This window comes from Nannobrachium achirus (genome assembly GCF_963921795.1).
Source record: "Nannobrachium achirus genome assembly, chromosome: 8".
NCBI lineage: Eukaryota > Metazoa > Chordata > Actinopteri > Myctophiformes > Myctophidae > Nannobrachium > Nannobrachium achirus.
In genome coordinates, this window is record NC_137817.1 from 14,660,530 (window position 1) to 14,673,029 (window position 12,500).

The following is a 12,500-nucleotide window of genomic DNA, read 5'->3' on the forward strand; positions in this document are numbered from 1 at the left end:
CCTCTCCTCCTCCTCTCCTCCTCTTCTCCTCCTCCTCCTCCTCTGCTGGGTTTAAATCACCATCATTCATCCACAGCCCGTGACGTTCTCCAGCTTGTCGCCTCGCTCCCGTGGACTGCGAGCAACACGGAGCAAAAAAAAAAAAAAAAAGCAAATAGGACACACACATACACACACAGTCACACACAGCACAGCACCGAGCATCCTAGGAACTGCGAGCCGAGCCAGGAGGCACACTGTACGGGGCTGGACCAGAGGACTAGCAGCATCACCACTACACCGGCCTGTAACAGCAAGGACTACGGCGAACGTTTTAGCTTTTCGGTGGGATATTATTATTATTATTTTCTAAATGCCGTTCACATGCAGGAGGAGCCTTGTGTGTTTCTGTATTCCCAACCGCAATGTGCTCTATATACAGCAATAGCATGCGATTGCGTATGAGTTTCGTTATGGCGATTATTGTTGTTTTGCTTAATTAATGGCTTCGACAATATGCTCGTGTTAGTTTTTACGTGTAGGCTACGCAAGTCGTTCTTGTCCGTTTAACGATCAATGCAATGATTGCGATCGTAACGCTATATTGATGCAATAAAGGTCTAGTAAATATCCTATAGCGAAATGACATCAGGCGTCAGGCGAGGTCTTGACCGTTTAGTGTTGTCCTGCTTTGACTAAACACCCAGGATGTAGGCTATAGTGTTTGTGTTCCGTTCTGCTCCACTGATGATGTTCCGTTCTTCCCTCTTCAGCTAATTAAAGAGCCTATTTGTTTTCATTCCCAGGACACGAGGAGGGTTAGAGGAGAGAGAGCTCGCTGGACTGCCCGTCCAGCGGATCATCCTCACCGGGGTTGGGATTGGCTGTCGAGTCGCATGGATAAGAGGGTAGGTTGGATCTTCTTGAATCTTGAACCTACATTACCTACAAGATAAATACACTGTAGCTAGGAATAACGCAGATGAAGATATAGACTAGGATATGACCATTTCATAGCAGAGTGTATAGGCTACTATCAAATTCTTCACGCGATCTTGTTTTTAAAATTGTGGCCGTCGAATCTTTCCGTTCAGTTTCCCATGCCCCTGACTGGGTTGTTGCACCCATGCATATAGAGCATTATGCATGGGGTGATGCTTTGAAAAACTTAGACTAAAACAGGTAAAGGAATATAGGCTACAAGGCATTATAATTAGGCTACCCTATAGCCTATTGTCGAAGCGGATTCGCGTGCAGCAGCTCAAATTATGCCCAAAATTACAAGTTCAGGCGAGGATGAGGTGATATTGTAATACAACACACACGACACCCCAAACAAACCCAAGAAGACAGTCCAGTCTACTCTAAAAATAATAATGCAAAATCATCTCTCGGGTGAAAGAGTTCGTCCTTTTCTCCTATAAAACAATGAGGATCAATTGCAGCTTAGTGTTTGTCAGCACATTGTCCAGCCACATCATGAGGGTCTGTGTAGTGTGTGTGTGTGTGTGTGTGTGTGTGTGTGTGTGTGTGTGTGTGTGTGTGTGTGTGTGTGTGTGTGTGTGTGTGTGTGGTGTTGGGAGAGCAGAGAGGCAGCTCTCCAAGTCGGTAAGTAGGTCAGGTTTTGTGCTACAGTGGAGAGACGGCGCTACTGATGGACATGAAAATACCGAGAGTGACGCTATAAAGTGGCTGAAAAATCACTGCAAACACAACAGAGATAAACGCATGTGTAGGACCTGTCCTGTGCACGCTTTTAATGCAGCACTATGTGATAGCATGGCTAGCCTATATAGGCCCCTTAATTTGACTGGGTCAATCGTTTTGCGTAATGAAGCAGAATATGGTAGGCTACTCCAACGCAACATGTTAGTAAATATAGGCTATATTGGCAATATAGCATATTTATATTCAATTATCTAACTCAACTTTTAGTTTGACTTTGGTCAATGTAGCCTACTTTTTAACTGCCACAAATTATGCGTTTAGGCATTTCGATTTTCGTATGGAAGACCGATCATCATCAGACTATTCTAAATAATGAATCAATAGGCCCAGAGGCCAGAGGCTTACATTTGCGACTTATTTTAATTACATTTTTTTGTCAGTAACTTGAGATATTTCGTGAAATATGTTTAGGTATTATTGGTGACTTGGTGACTTTTGTTGAATGTGTGATACCAGAAAGAGGACCTTGCAAACGGACCATACGGATGGAATAAAATCAGCTGTTAGCTATACTAGTGTTTTCTCCAATACGTTTCACCTTTATTTGGTCTACATTTTCCATAAAATAAACTTTAATTAGCTTATAGCCTAGTTTCCCATGTCTGACTACTTTAATAGTTGATGATGGCCGTTATCATCTCAAACGTGCCGTAGCATAATTCTACAACATGGCTACATAGGCTACTACTGTATAATATGCTAATAATCACTTTATAAAAAAAATAAAAAATAAAAAAATAATCTTTGGCTCTCGTAGACCTAAATGCAGACTAGTGATGGATTTTAATCTTCATTCAATCAACACTTTATAGGCTACCATAGGCCTATACGTTTTAAACTGCTCTAGTGATCAACTTATTCCATGCTAAAATTCGTTAGACTTCTACTTCTCAACAAACTATTGAGCTGTCCAGACCAACTCTTCGGTCGTGTTAAAATAACTCAAACAGAACGTAACAAACTAAAACATCACATCTGAAGCTCTGTCCGAAAAAGAAAATTCGAGGAATTCGTCATCTTGACGTCGGCACTTTGATCCGTTGTTTTTGACGCACAGCCGACAAATTCGCACTGAAATCCGATAGTGACCGCGCGTAAAGAGAGGCGCGCAATCTGATAGCGGTGATTGTGTTAATAGCCAGCCAGCCCTCCATAAAACTAAAAGGTGTCCCGGCCCAGACCGCGGAGCAGGTGCTTTCTGTGATCCATGGGGCCACATGGGACCCTGATTGGACCAACTTTAATCCACCAGAAAGAGAAACAGAGGCACTTCTGCTGACATGGGTAATGCCACCTCTGAGAGAGGCTGTGTGGAATAAGCATAGAGCCTGTACAGTACAGTACTGCTGAGAACCATGGAAATATAGGAGCAGAGATACAGAGAACAACAGAGGGAGAAGACAGACATGGTAGAGAGATATACTGTAGAGGAAGAGAAACAAAGAGTTTGACTTATGTTTATTAATGAAGTCAGACTGTGTGTGTGTGTGTGTGTGTGTGTGTGTGTGTGTGTGTGTGTGTGTGTGTGCGTGTGACGTGTGTGTGTTTACACGTTTTTCTGGCTGTGTATTTGCAGTCTCGGATAGAGTCCCAGTGAGGCTTGTGTACAAGCTGTTCGTGTCTAGTCAGAGTTTAGGAGGGAGGAGAGAACATTAAATATTACACACACAGTCATCTGTTGTGTCATTCTCTGGAGAAGAGTATGCTCTTCTTTCCTTCATTGATTACAGCGTCAGCATGCAATAATATCTATATGCACGGAGAAACAGCCATGAATACATTGTCATTCTCATTATACTGTAGCCTTTATGCACATTTGAATGCAAATGCACACTCTCTCTCTCACACACACACACACACACACACACACACACACACACACACACACACACACACACACACACACACACACACACACACACACATACACACACACACACACACACACACACACACACACACACACACACACACACACACACACACACACACACACACACAGGACCACATGTAAACACTCACACATGCACTGCCATCACATATACATGCCTATAGAGGAAGATATAGGCTAGGTAAATGAACACCCAGGACTTTGCAGTGTCACACAAAACAGATCGTCTTGGTGACGGGTGACAAAGCCGATCACATGACTTCACCCACCGTCACCAGTTCGAGTCCCCTCAAGGGACTTGTGTTGGTTGGATGCCATCTCTCGTCTCTATCCTCTCTTCAACGATCTCTCTTCACAACCGGACCCCCTTTCATCATAAATCAATAAAGCAGCCATAAACTTTAAACAATTAAACCCTATTTTCTAAAAAAGAAACTAAAAATGTATAGATTTTCTATTTTTTTAAATTGTTTTAAATTTTTAAAAGGAATTTGTGGACAATTTTGAAAATGTTGGAAAATGTTGGAAATCACTTTGCAAATGTTTGTCTATACCGATACATGCTCAAAATGGGGACGGCAGGTTGAAAGTGGTTAAGGAAAAGAAATCAACACAAGCGCTGCTAGAGTTACCAGTAGGAACCTATAGAGATACCACAGAGCTATGGGATTACATGTGACGCTGCTCTCTGCTTGCCTCTCCTCCTCTTCCATCAGTATGAAGAGCTGGTGCACTACCCGGGGTCGGAGGGCATGGCTGTGGCGGGGTACGGCGACGCTGTGAGGTCACTTCCTCCCCCGCACTACGGACACGCGGTGCACGCCGTCCCGGACTCCCTCAAACACCACAGAGACCAGATCTATGGGTGAGTCAGTGCAGGGTGTTTACATCTGTGTGCATGTCCACGGAATCGGAAATTATTTTGTATTGCTGTGTGTGTGTTTGCGCATATGCAAGAATTCATCGTGGGGAAGCAATATTACAATTTACTTTACTCAAATCAAAAAGATTAAAATGTGGCTATAAGTAGCATACAATTACTTTATATATGATATAAAATGCAAACTAGATTATATAGAGGTTGGTATAGCAACCTGGGTAGATGTGGGTAAATGTACGTATACAGTGTGTGTATGTTGCATACATGATACTTCTTGCAGTGCAATGAGAAAACAATGTATAACAATGCTTTATGCAAACTTTACGCAGACATGGTCTACAGACACCTTAAGGTCTACATGTGCTAATCTGATTAGTGAATTAAAATAATTTATATTTACGTACATAATTATACTTGTCCTTCAAAGTGTATTTTAACACATTTTACCAATGTTCTTTTTATGTATACATCATGTTCCGTGTTAATGTGCAGTATGTTAATCGTCTATGTATGTGTGTGTGTGTGTGTGTGTGTGTGTGTGTGTGTGTGTGTGTGTGTGTGTGTGTGTGTGTGTGTGTGTGTGCGCGTGTGTGTGTACATGCAGTCACCCGCTGTTCCCACTGCTGGCCTTAGTCTTTGAGAAGTGTGAGCTGGCCACCTGCTCCCCTCGAGACTCCGCCTCCCTCTCGGCCACCTCCCACCTCCCCGGCATGACCGGCATGACCAATCACAGCGACGTCTGCTCCTCCGATTCCTTCAACGACGACATCGCCGCATTCGCCAAGCAGGTGAGTGACAGCTCCCAACAGCCAATGAATAACAGCTCGTATAAGCTTTTTAACCCCCCCGCACCCTCCATGATATATTGTTGCTGTCGGGCAGAAACCTTTCTATGTTTTTTCATACATGTTTTCATAAGTTCTACATCATACTACTGTGTCACACAAAAGAGTTAAAATCCTGAAAAGTAACAATTTTGGACATACCGGTAAGAGGTTTCCTCCCGACCGCAACGATATCAGTGGCATCAGTTCAGAAAAAGCTAAGGTATGGCAACATGACTGGTGTCTTGCGCGCGTGCAAGACACCAGTCATGTTGCCATACCTTAGCAACAGGCACAGTGGCGAAATTAGACCTTATTCCCCATGGGTTTTCAGATCAAAGGGGCCCTGGGCTCAGGGGCCCAGGGACCAATGTGAGCGGGTCAGTCCGACGGCTAAGACCCACAATTGTCGGGTCTTGTCTAGCACAGATTGACAGCCATACACTACAATGATTAATTCAGAGTGGAAATCATAGGCTAACAATAACTGCTGTGAATAGCCTAATGAACAACTACATGGCAGAGTTCTGTGCATTCGTCTATATTATTTAATTTTAGACAATAGAAGGAGCCAACAAGCCAAAAAGGTGAAGCAGAAGAATCAACCATGAGTGATTGGCATGACAAGCATTCTTATATTGCCAAAGCATACAGTATGATACAAAATAAAATAATCTCCTCATCTCTCTCCCTTTCCATATCACTGCTTTAAAGGTCCTACACCATGCATTTAAAAATAATTTATACTGTTTGTGTCCCAAAAACGTTTTTGAAAAGGTTTGAGGCTAAATTACCACTCCTGAATACAGAGCCCCTGTCATTTCTGCCTGGCATTCAGAGCATGTTCAGCTGCAGTACCACCTTGTCCTGAGTGGGAGGACTGCGCTATTGAGCCAGTTTTGGCCCCACACTCCTCCCCACCTCCTGCTCAGCAGGCCTGCCCACCCCTCCCCAACCCTCTCCCAGCTCCTCCTGCCTCCTTCTCAGGCCTGCCCACCCCTCCCCAACCCTCTCCCAGCTCCTCCTGCCTCCTTCTCAGGCCTTGTGACATCACAAATCTGACATTTCACAATCAGGACCGTTTTGAGACATGCTAACATAGATCTGCCCATAAACTGAGAAAGACACAATGGTCAGAAATAGGACTTTGTGAGGATAGAAGTTACTGGTGGGACAGCAAGAAAATACATAAAAATTGGAAAAATGAAAATTCATGGTGTAGGCCCTTTAAAGTGACTCTCACTCACTCACTCACTCACTCTCTCTCTCTCACACACACACACACACACACACACACACACACACACACACACACACACACACACACACACACTCCTTGTCTCCCTCTCTTTCATCATGTGCAGTGCCACTGTGCCACGCACCCAGGCACCGACACCACGAATCAAACATACACGCGACAACCGAAGCACCGAAATGAAGTGCAAGCGCAAACACACGCGAACACTGGAACACCACCACCAACACAATCAAAACAAACACACGCAGGCACGCGGTCACGTTGTTACACAAAAAGACAGACAGCTTAATGGCCCACTGGCTGCACATCAGTGGATTACACTGATTACAGCAAGATAAATTAAATTCAGATAGACCTACCTTGGCTTTAGGTCCAGAGTCTCCTCCAAAAAGCAAAGCAAGCATCCACACCAACAAAATATACGATTTTGTGGTCTTTCCATTTGTTATTTTATATACTTTGGACGTGCACCCAGTATCTTGACTTCCACGTTTTATCCCGCGAACATGAGCGTTTGTTTCCCTTCCCCAGCTTTCACTTGTTGACAAGTTGGCTGACAAGTTTGAATAGCACATTACCGGATGTTTATGATTGGCGCTTCCTCACGATAATGCGAAAATAAAAGCTTTGTACTTTTATGAGGGGGCCCACAGATTAGGAGAGTAGAGACTCCTAATATATCGGAAATGACAATAGCCTATGAATTTATTATATGTAGGACTATATAATATGGAGCGCATTGGGCGTCTATTGAAAACACATTTTATTTTGCCACTAGGGGGGGCCCTTGGGTTTATAAAACCCAAAAACCCGTCCAAATTACGCTTGTGAACAGGCATGATACATTTATTTTAAGAAGTACATTCAATTTTTTCCCCCGTTTCTACGGTTTCTTGGGCTGGATATGGCAGCCTGGAACGGCTGTTCAAGTGCACCTAAACTTGGCATGTTAGTAAACGTGCCACAATTAACAATAATGCATTGCACCGGTGCAGCTGACCTGCGGAACCTGGGAATATACCATTTTGTCAAGAGGGGGAGAATAAAAGTGTGGAGAATATAATTATAATACCTTGTTAAAGTGACCATTTTGTAAAATTTTGCATTTGTAGTTATTTTACTGTAATTTAACAACATAATAACCAGCACAGATAGACAAAGAGACATTCATGGATTTAAATTTAAAAAGTAACTTTTATTTTCCCCCCTGGACCCAGGGTATGGCAGCTGCATACGATGAACGATATGACTGGACACATTAATCCAGCGCAGCGTTAGTTCATGTAGACACGGACAGGCAGAAATAACACAAATGCAGTCTGTTCGTTCTCATTGGCTACAAGCTAACTCGCAGACGCCCTCTTTACCCACAGTGCATCCCAGGCGGTTCATATACGCAGTCCTCTCTCTCTAGGTCGTCCTCTAGTCTATGTTCATTTAGGTGTTTAGGTGTCACTATGGTTGTACAGCTGTCTGTGTTCAAAATTCCCTCCGCCTCCCCGGCCTCCTCCCTATGGATGTAGTTATATTTGTTAATGGTTGATTGTGGATTGTACTGTGTTTCTATGGATTGATTAGGATATGTGATATCTTAAGTCATGCAACTGAAGGTTCAATGTTATGTGCATGTAATAACTGTATATTATGCTTTGCTCTGGGGGGTTTGTGATCAGCCTCTGTCTTGTGGGTCGATATATCATTGCAATAAATGGTAAATGGTTATTCCTGAGCTGAAGTGTCTAAATTAACATGTTTAAATTCTCTTGTGTTCCAGATTCGTTCTGAGAAGCCAATATTTTCTTCCAATCCCGAGCTGGATAACCTGGTATGATGGAGTTGCTATTGTCACATGAAAGATAAAATAAATGAACGCTCAAACGGCAGGAAGGATGACTTATGTAATCATGTGTGTCCTCCTCTCCATAGATGATCCAGGCCATACAGGTGCTACGCTTTCATCTGCTGGAGCTGGAGAAGGTGTGTACCGCAACAAGCTCAGGCCATGACATCAGACAGTGTGTTGTTTCTCAAATGGCTGCACTAGTACGCCTAGGGGTAGTTTGGTGTTACTTCTAGGAGGACTCAGAAAGTTATTTTCTTTTTTTCTTGTCTGATATTGGTTGTGATCAATCTATTATTCATTACACGTAACCCACCCGACAATAAAACCAAAAAAGTTGTCAGCTAGTCCGGTGCTTTGTTTTTGAGACCTGGAGTTTTATTAAAGCTTAAATCTATTCAAAATGTTTTGTATTGGTGAGGTGGGTACTCAGTTGAAATACATATTATAGCGGCGGTACACTAGTTACAGAAACCTTTAGATCTACTGACACACAAGACTCACAGCGGGGCAGCAACTATATTGAGAACAAAGAAGAAACATGAGTAAAAATGAAGAACAATCATACTGATGATACAGTGCAAATATATACAAAAATATGACTAATTTCATTCGTGTTTTTAAATATATAATGATAACGATGGACTTATTTCAAAGGAATAAGCATTTTCAACAACAACAACAACAACAACAACAGAAAAAACTATCCATATTTTCTCTCACATTTCCCTCTCAACCTGTAACAAGCACTGCTGGTTTGGATCCATCCTAAAAGCTGTGTATTGATTTGTGGTCTGCCTGCAGGTTCATGATCTGTGTGATAACTTCTGCCATCGCTACATCACCTGCCTGAAGGGCAAGATGCCCACCGACCTGGTGCTGGACGACCGGGACGGTGGCTCCAAGTCTGACATGGAGGACTTCACTGGCTCCTGCACCAGCCTGTCAGAGCAGGTAGGTTCATCCACGGGAACCAACTTTGAGACCGCTAAGATAACTGGTAGCACTGGGACCTATGTGCACACATACGGTAGATAACAAAGGGGGCTTGAGCCCCTGCCCTTTTAAAAAGTGCCCTGCTCTCTCCAGACCAAATATGCAATTTTTACTATGGTGAAAGAAATGCAAACGCCCCTTTCCATGCCATATACCTGAAGGCAGCATTCTAGAGAATTGCCTTAACTCATATGTTGAAAGAATTGCCTTCTCTGTGTAGAAGTCTATGCCATTACGCCACATCTCCAGTATTTACTTGATTATGCTTAGTTCAGTGTGGTATCGAGCACCGAAAATAGCCGCCCTCCAAGCTCACAACGCGCCGCAGCGCTCACAACGCAACGCGAGCTTGGAGGTCTGCTATTTTCGATATTTTCACCAAAAGGCCCTTTTAGAAATGTCAGCCCCTGCCTCTCTAACATTCTCTGCACGTCCCTGGGCCTGAATTATACTTTGTTGTTCAGGTTCAGGTTCAGTTTTATTTTCACACATATCCATACAGGTACAGATACAATGAAATGCTTGTGCCAGGAGCACTCTCAGCCTTATTACACAAAGACATGGTCACAGTGACTGACAAGAGTGTGGACCCACATACCATGCAGGCCACACAAGACAAGTCCCAGCAACGACAATACCATACAGTGTAACAGTGTACAGTTTAAAAATGCGTACAGTGCCCATGTGCGTGCACTGTGGTGTCACGTGCCGAACATATTCGGTCTACTTGCAGATCGGGATATCTATTTCCGACATGCAACCAAATTCAAAAAGTATAAAGTATAAATTAGAACACCAAGCCTGTTTTTCGACTCTGGCCCCGTTTCTTTCAGTTCATCACCACTACAGTCATTTTCTCTGTCCCCAAACCCTCATTTTTCATCTCTCTCTCTCTGTGTCTCTCTCTCCCTCTCTGTGTGCAGAACGCGGCATGGTTACGGGAGCCAGATGAGTGTGCCACAACTCCTCTGGGAACCCCTGGCACCTGTGGCCTACCTTCACACAGCACAGGAGACAACTGCAGCGACACAGGTACAGTACATGCACACACGCACGCACGCACACACACAGAGTCATACTCTCTCTTTCTCTCTCATCTCCCATACGGTACACACACAATAAATATGTATGTACAGAGAGAATATGGAACGCAGCAGTGCACAGCTGAGGCGACTTCAAGGATTCTCTGATTCGCACACACATGCATGCACACACACATGAACACATGTATGCATGCACGCACGCATGCACACATTCACACATTCACACACTCAGCCCTTCCATTCTGACGTGGCGTGTGCACGTAGGGCTGTCACGATTATGACATTTTACATGACGATTAATTGTCACTCGAATAATTGCGATTAACGATTTAATTGTGTATTTGTCGTTGACAATTACATTTCTGTTTGGCATTTAGGCTTTGAAGTTGCACATGGCAATCATGACACATAACTTGAATATACAAAGACATTACTGACATACAGTGGTGCAGTGGTGATTCAATGTTTGGGGGGTCGCGAACGCCGCTCAACACCTACTATACAGGTCTATTGATATGCATATAGGCTCGTTTCTTTGTTAAAACAGTTGTTGAGGTGTGAACTTGCGGGGGGTGCGAGACCCCAGTCCAGAAAAGATATGGGTCGTCGGGGGCGCGCGACCCAAGACCACGGCAACACTGCTGACATATTTGACAATGTTATACTTAAAAAAGAACATTGATAGTGGAAATAGCCGATCTACAAGCTCACAACGTGTCGCATCGCGACGCATAGCGACTTTTTGAAAGTGTTTGTAACTATTTTAACATTTCTCAACAAGGAAACGATTGTGACGATTATGCAAAAATAATTGCGATTACCTCAAATAATTGCGATTAGGCGATTATGTCATGATTGTGACAGCCCTATGTGCACGTGGTCCCTGCAGGTGACGGCCTGGACGGCGGCGTGGCGTCTCCCAGCACGGGGGATGATGACGAGTCGGACAGGGACCGGAGGAACAACAAGAAGCGAGGCATCTTCCCCAAGGTAGCCACCAACATCATGAGAGCATGGCTGTTCCAGCACCTCTCGGTAAGAGATCACATACACACGCTCTCAAGTGGCTCTCATTTGGTTGAAGGACTGTTTTATTGATTCGTTCAGACGGCCCGGGATCGTCGCCGCTGTCGGGCGGAAACCTTGTATCTCCTCCGCTCATCTCGCCCATAAGCGGATGCCCTATTGACGTATTGCCCATACTGTATGTTGTCGTATGACAGTGTCAGGCAAAAGTAGCGAAAATAGTCAAGTGGTGAACTTGTAGATCTGCTTTTGTATAGAGAGTAACATAGTTTTGACGTCATTTACACATCCTACCTGGTTCACGTTTTTTTCCCCCCATTCTGAATTCCCATGGACCTTTTTCATATCGCGTCATATAAGAATTGTGTTCCAAACATAAACAAAGGATCTCAGCAGTTCGACTCATATGGATATGAAGAATCAACTGATGGTGAGAAAACGCTAATGTTACTGTCGCCGAATTAGTTACATTTTCGCCAGAGAGAGACTGTATCAAATATTAGTGACTGACTATCATAAACCACACAGAGCCACCTCCCCGACAATATCGCGGAGACCGTTTGTTTATTTTTGGACCACAATGCTTATATGAGACGATTTTAAGATGACTCAATGTTATTCTCCGTAGAGAAATTACTTCCGTGAACAGGGGGATGAGCGAGTGACATCATGAGCTTATCACTCTATTTTGTTTGGGGTTGGGGGGGGTAAAGAAATGTTCACCTATAATGACATGCCCAAAATAGGGAGAGCACTTTGAAAGTAGTCAAGTCTGGGTTTTATAAAGTTGCAAGTTGCAATCAAACGTATTAACAAGAACCTGTGACTAAATAATAACTACATTGAATCCACTCATATTTCTTGGTTTTGGACATACAAGGTTTCTGTCCGACAGAGACGATATACACAGCAGAGGGCTGTGAGGGGGGGGGGGGGGGGGGGGCTGACATGATTCAACCCATTCCGGGAACTGAACCTGGGACGCTGAGGTCTTTGTGGTCTCCGTTGTTGCTGGCTGAGTCACAGAGGAGGCCA

General features: G+C 43.8%; 1 protein-coding gene across 1 annotated transcript in view; it reads left to right on the forward strand.

The window, feature by feature from the left end:
* meis3 (myeloid ecotropic viral integration site 3) overlaps positions 1-12,500 on the forward strand; it is a gene marked incomplete at both ends in the record, with an annotated part of 18,377 nt that overhangs the window by 1,296 nt on the left and 4,581 nt on the right. Inside the window, 7 exons of the mRNA XM_080731729.1 lie at positions 4,315-4,463; positions 5,083-5,266; positions 8,335-8,385; positions 8,487-8,537; positions 9,205-9,354; positions 10,320-10,428; positions 11,329-11,474. Of these exons, the coding sequence (XP_080587855.1) occupies positions 4,315-4,463; positions 5,083-5,266; positions 8,335-8,385; positions 8,487-8,537; positions 9,205-9,354; positions 10,320-10,428; positions 11,329-11,474 (840 nt within the window). The remainder of the gene's footprint in view (positions 1-4,314; positions 4,464-5,082; positions 5,267-8,334; positions 8,386-8,486; positions 8,538-9,204; positions 9,355-10,319; positions 10,429-11,328; positions 11,475-12,500) is intronic.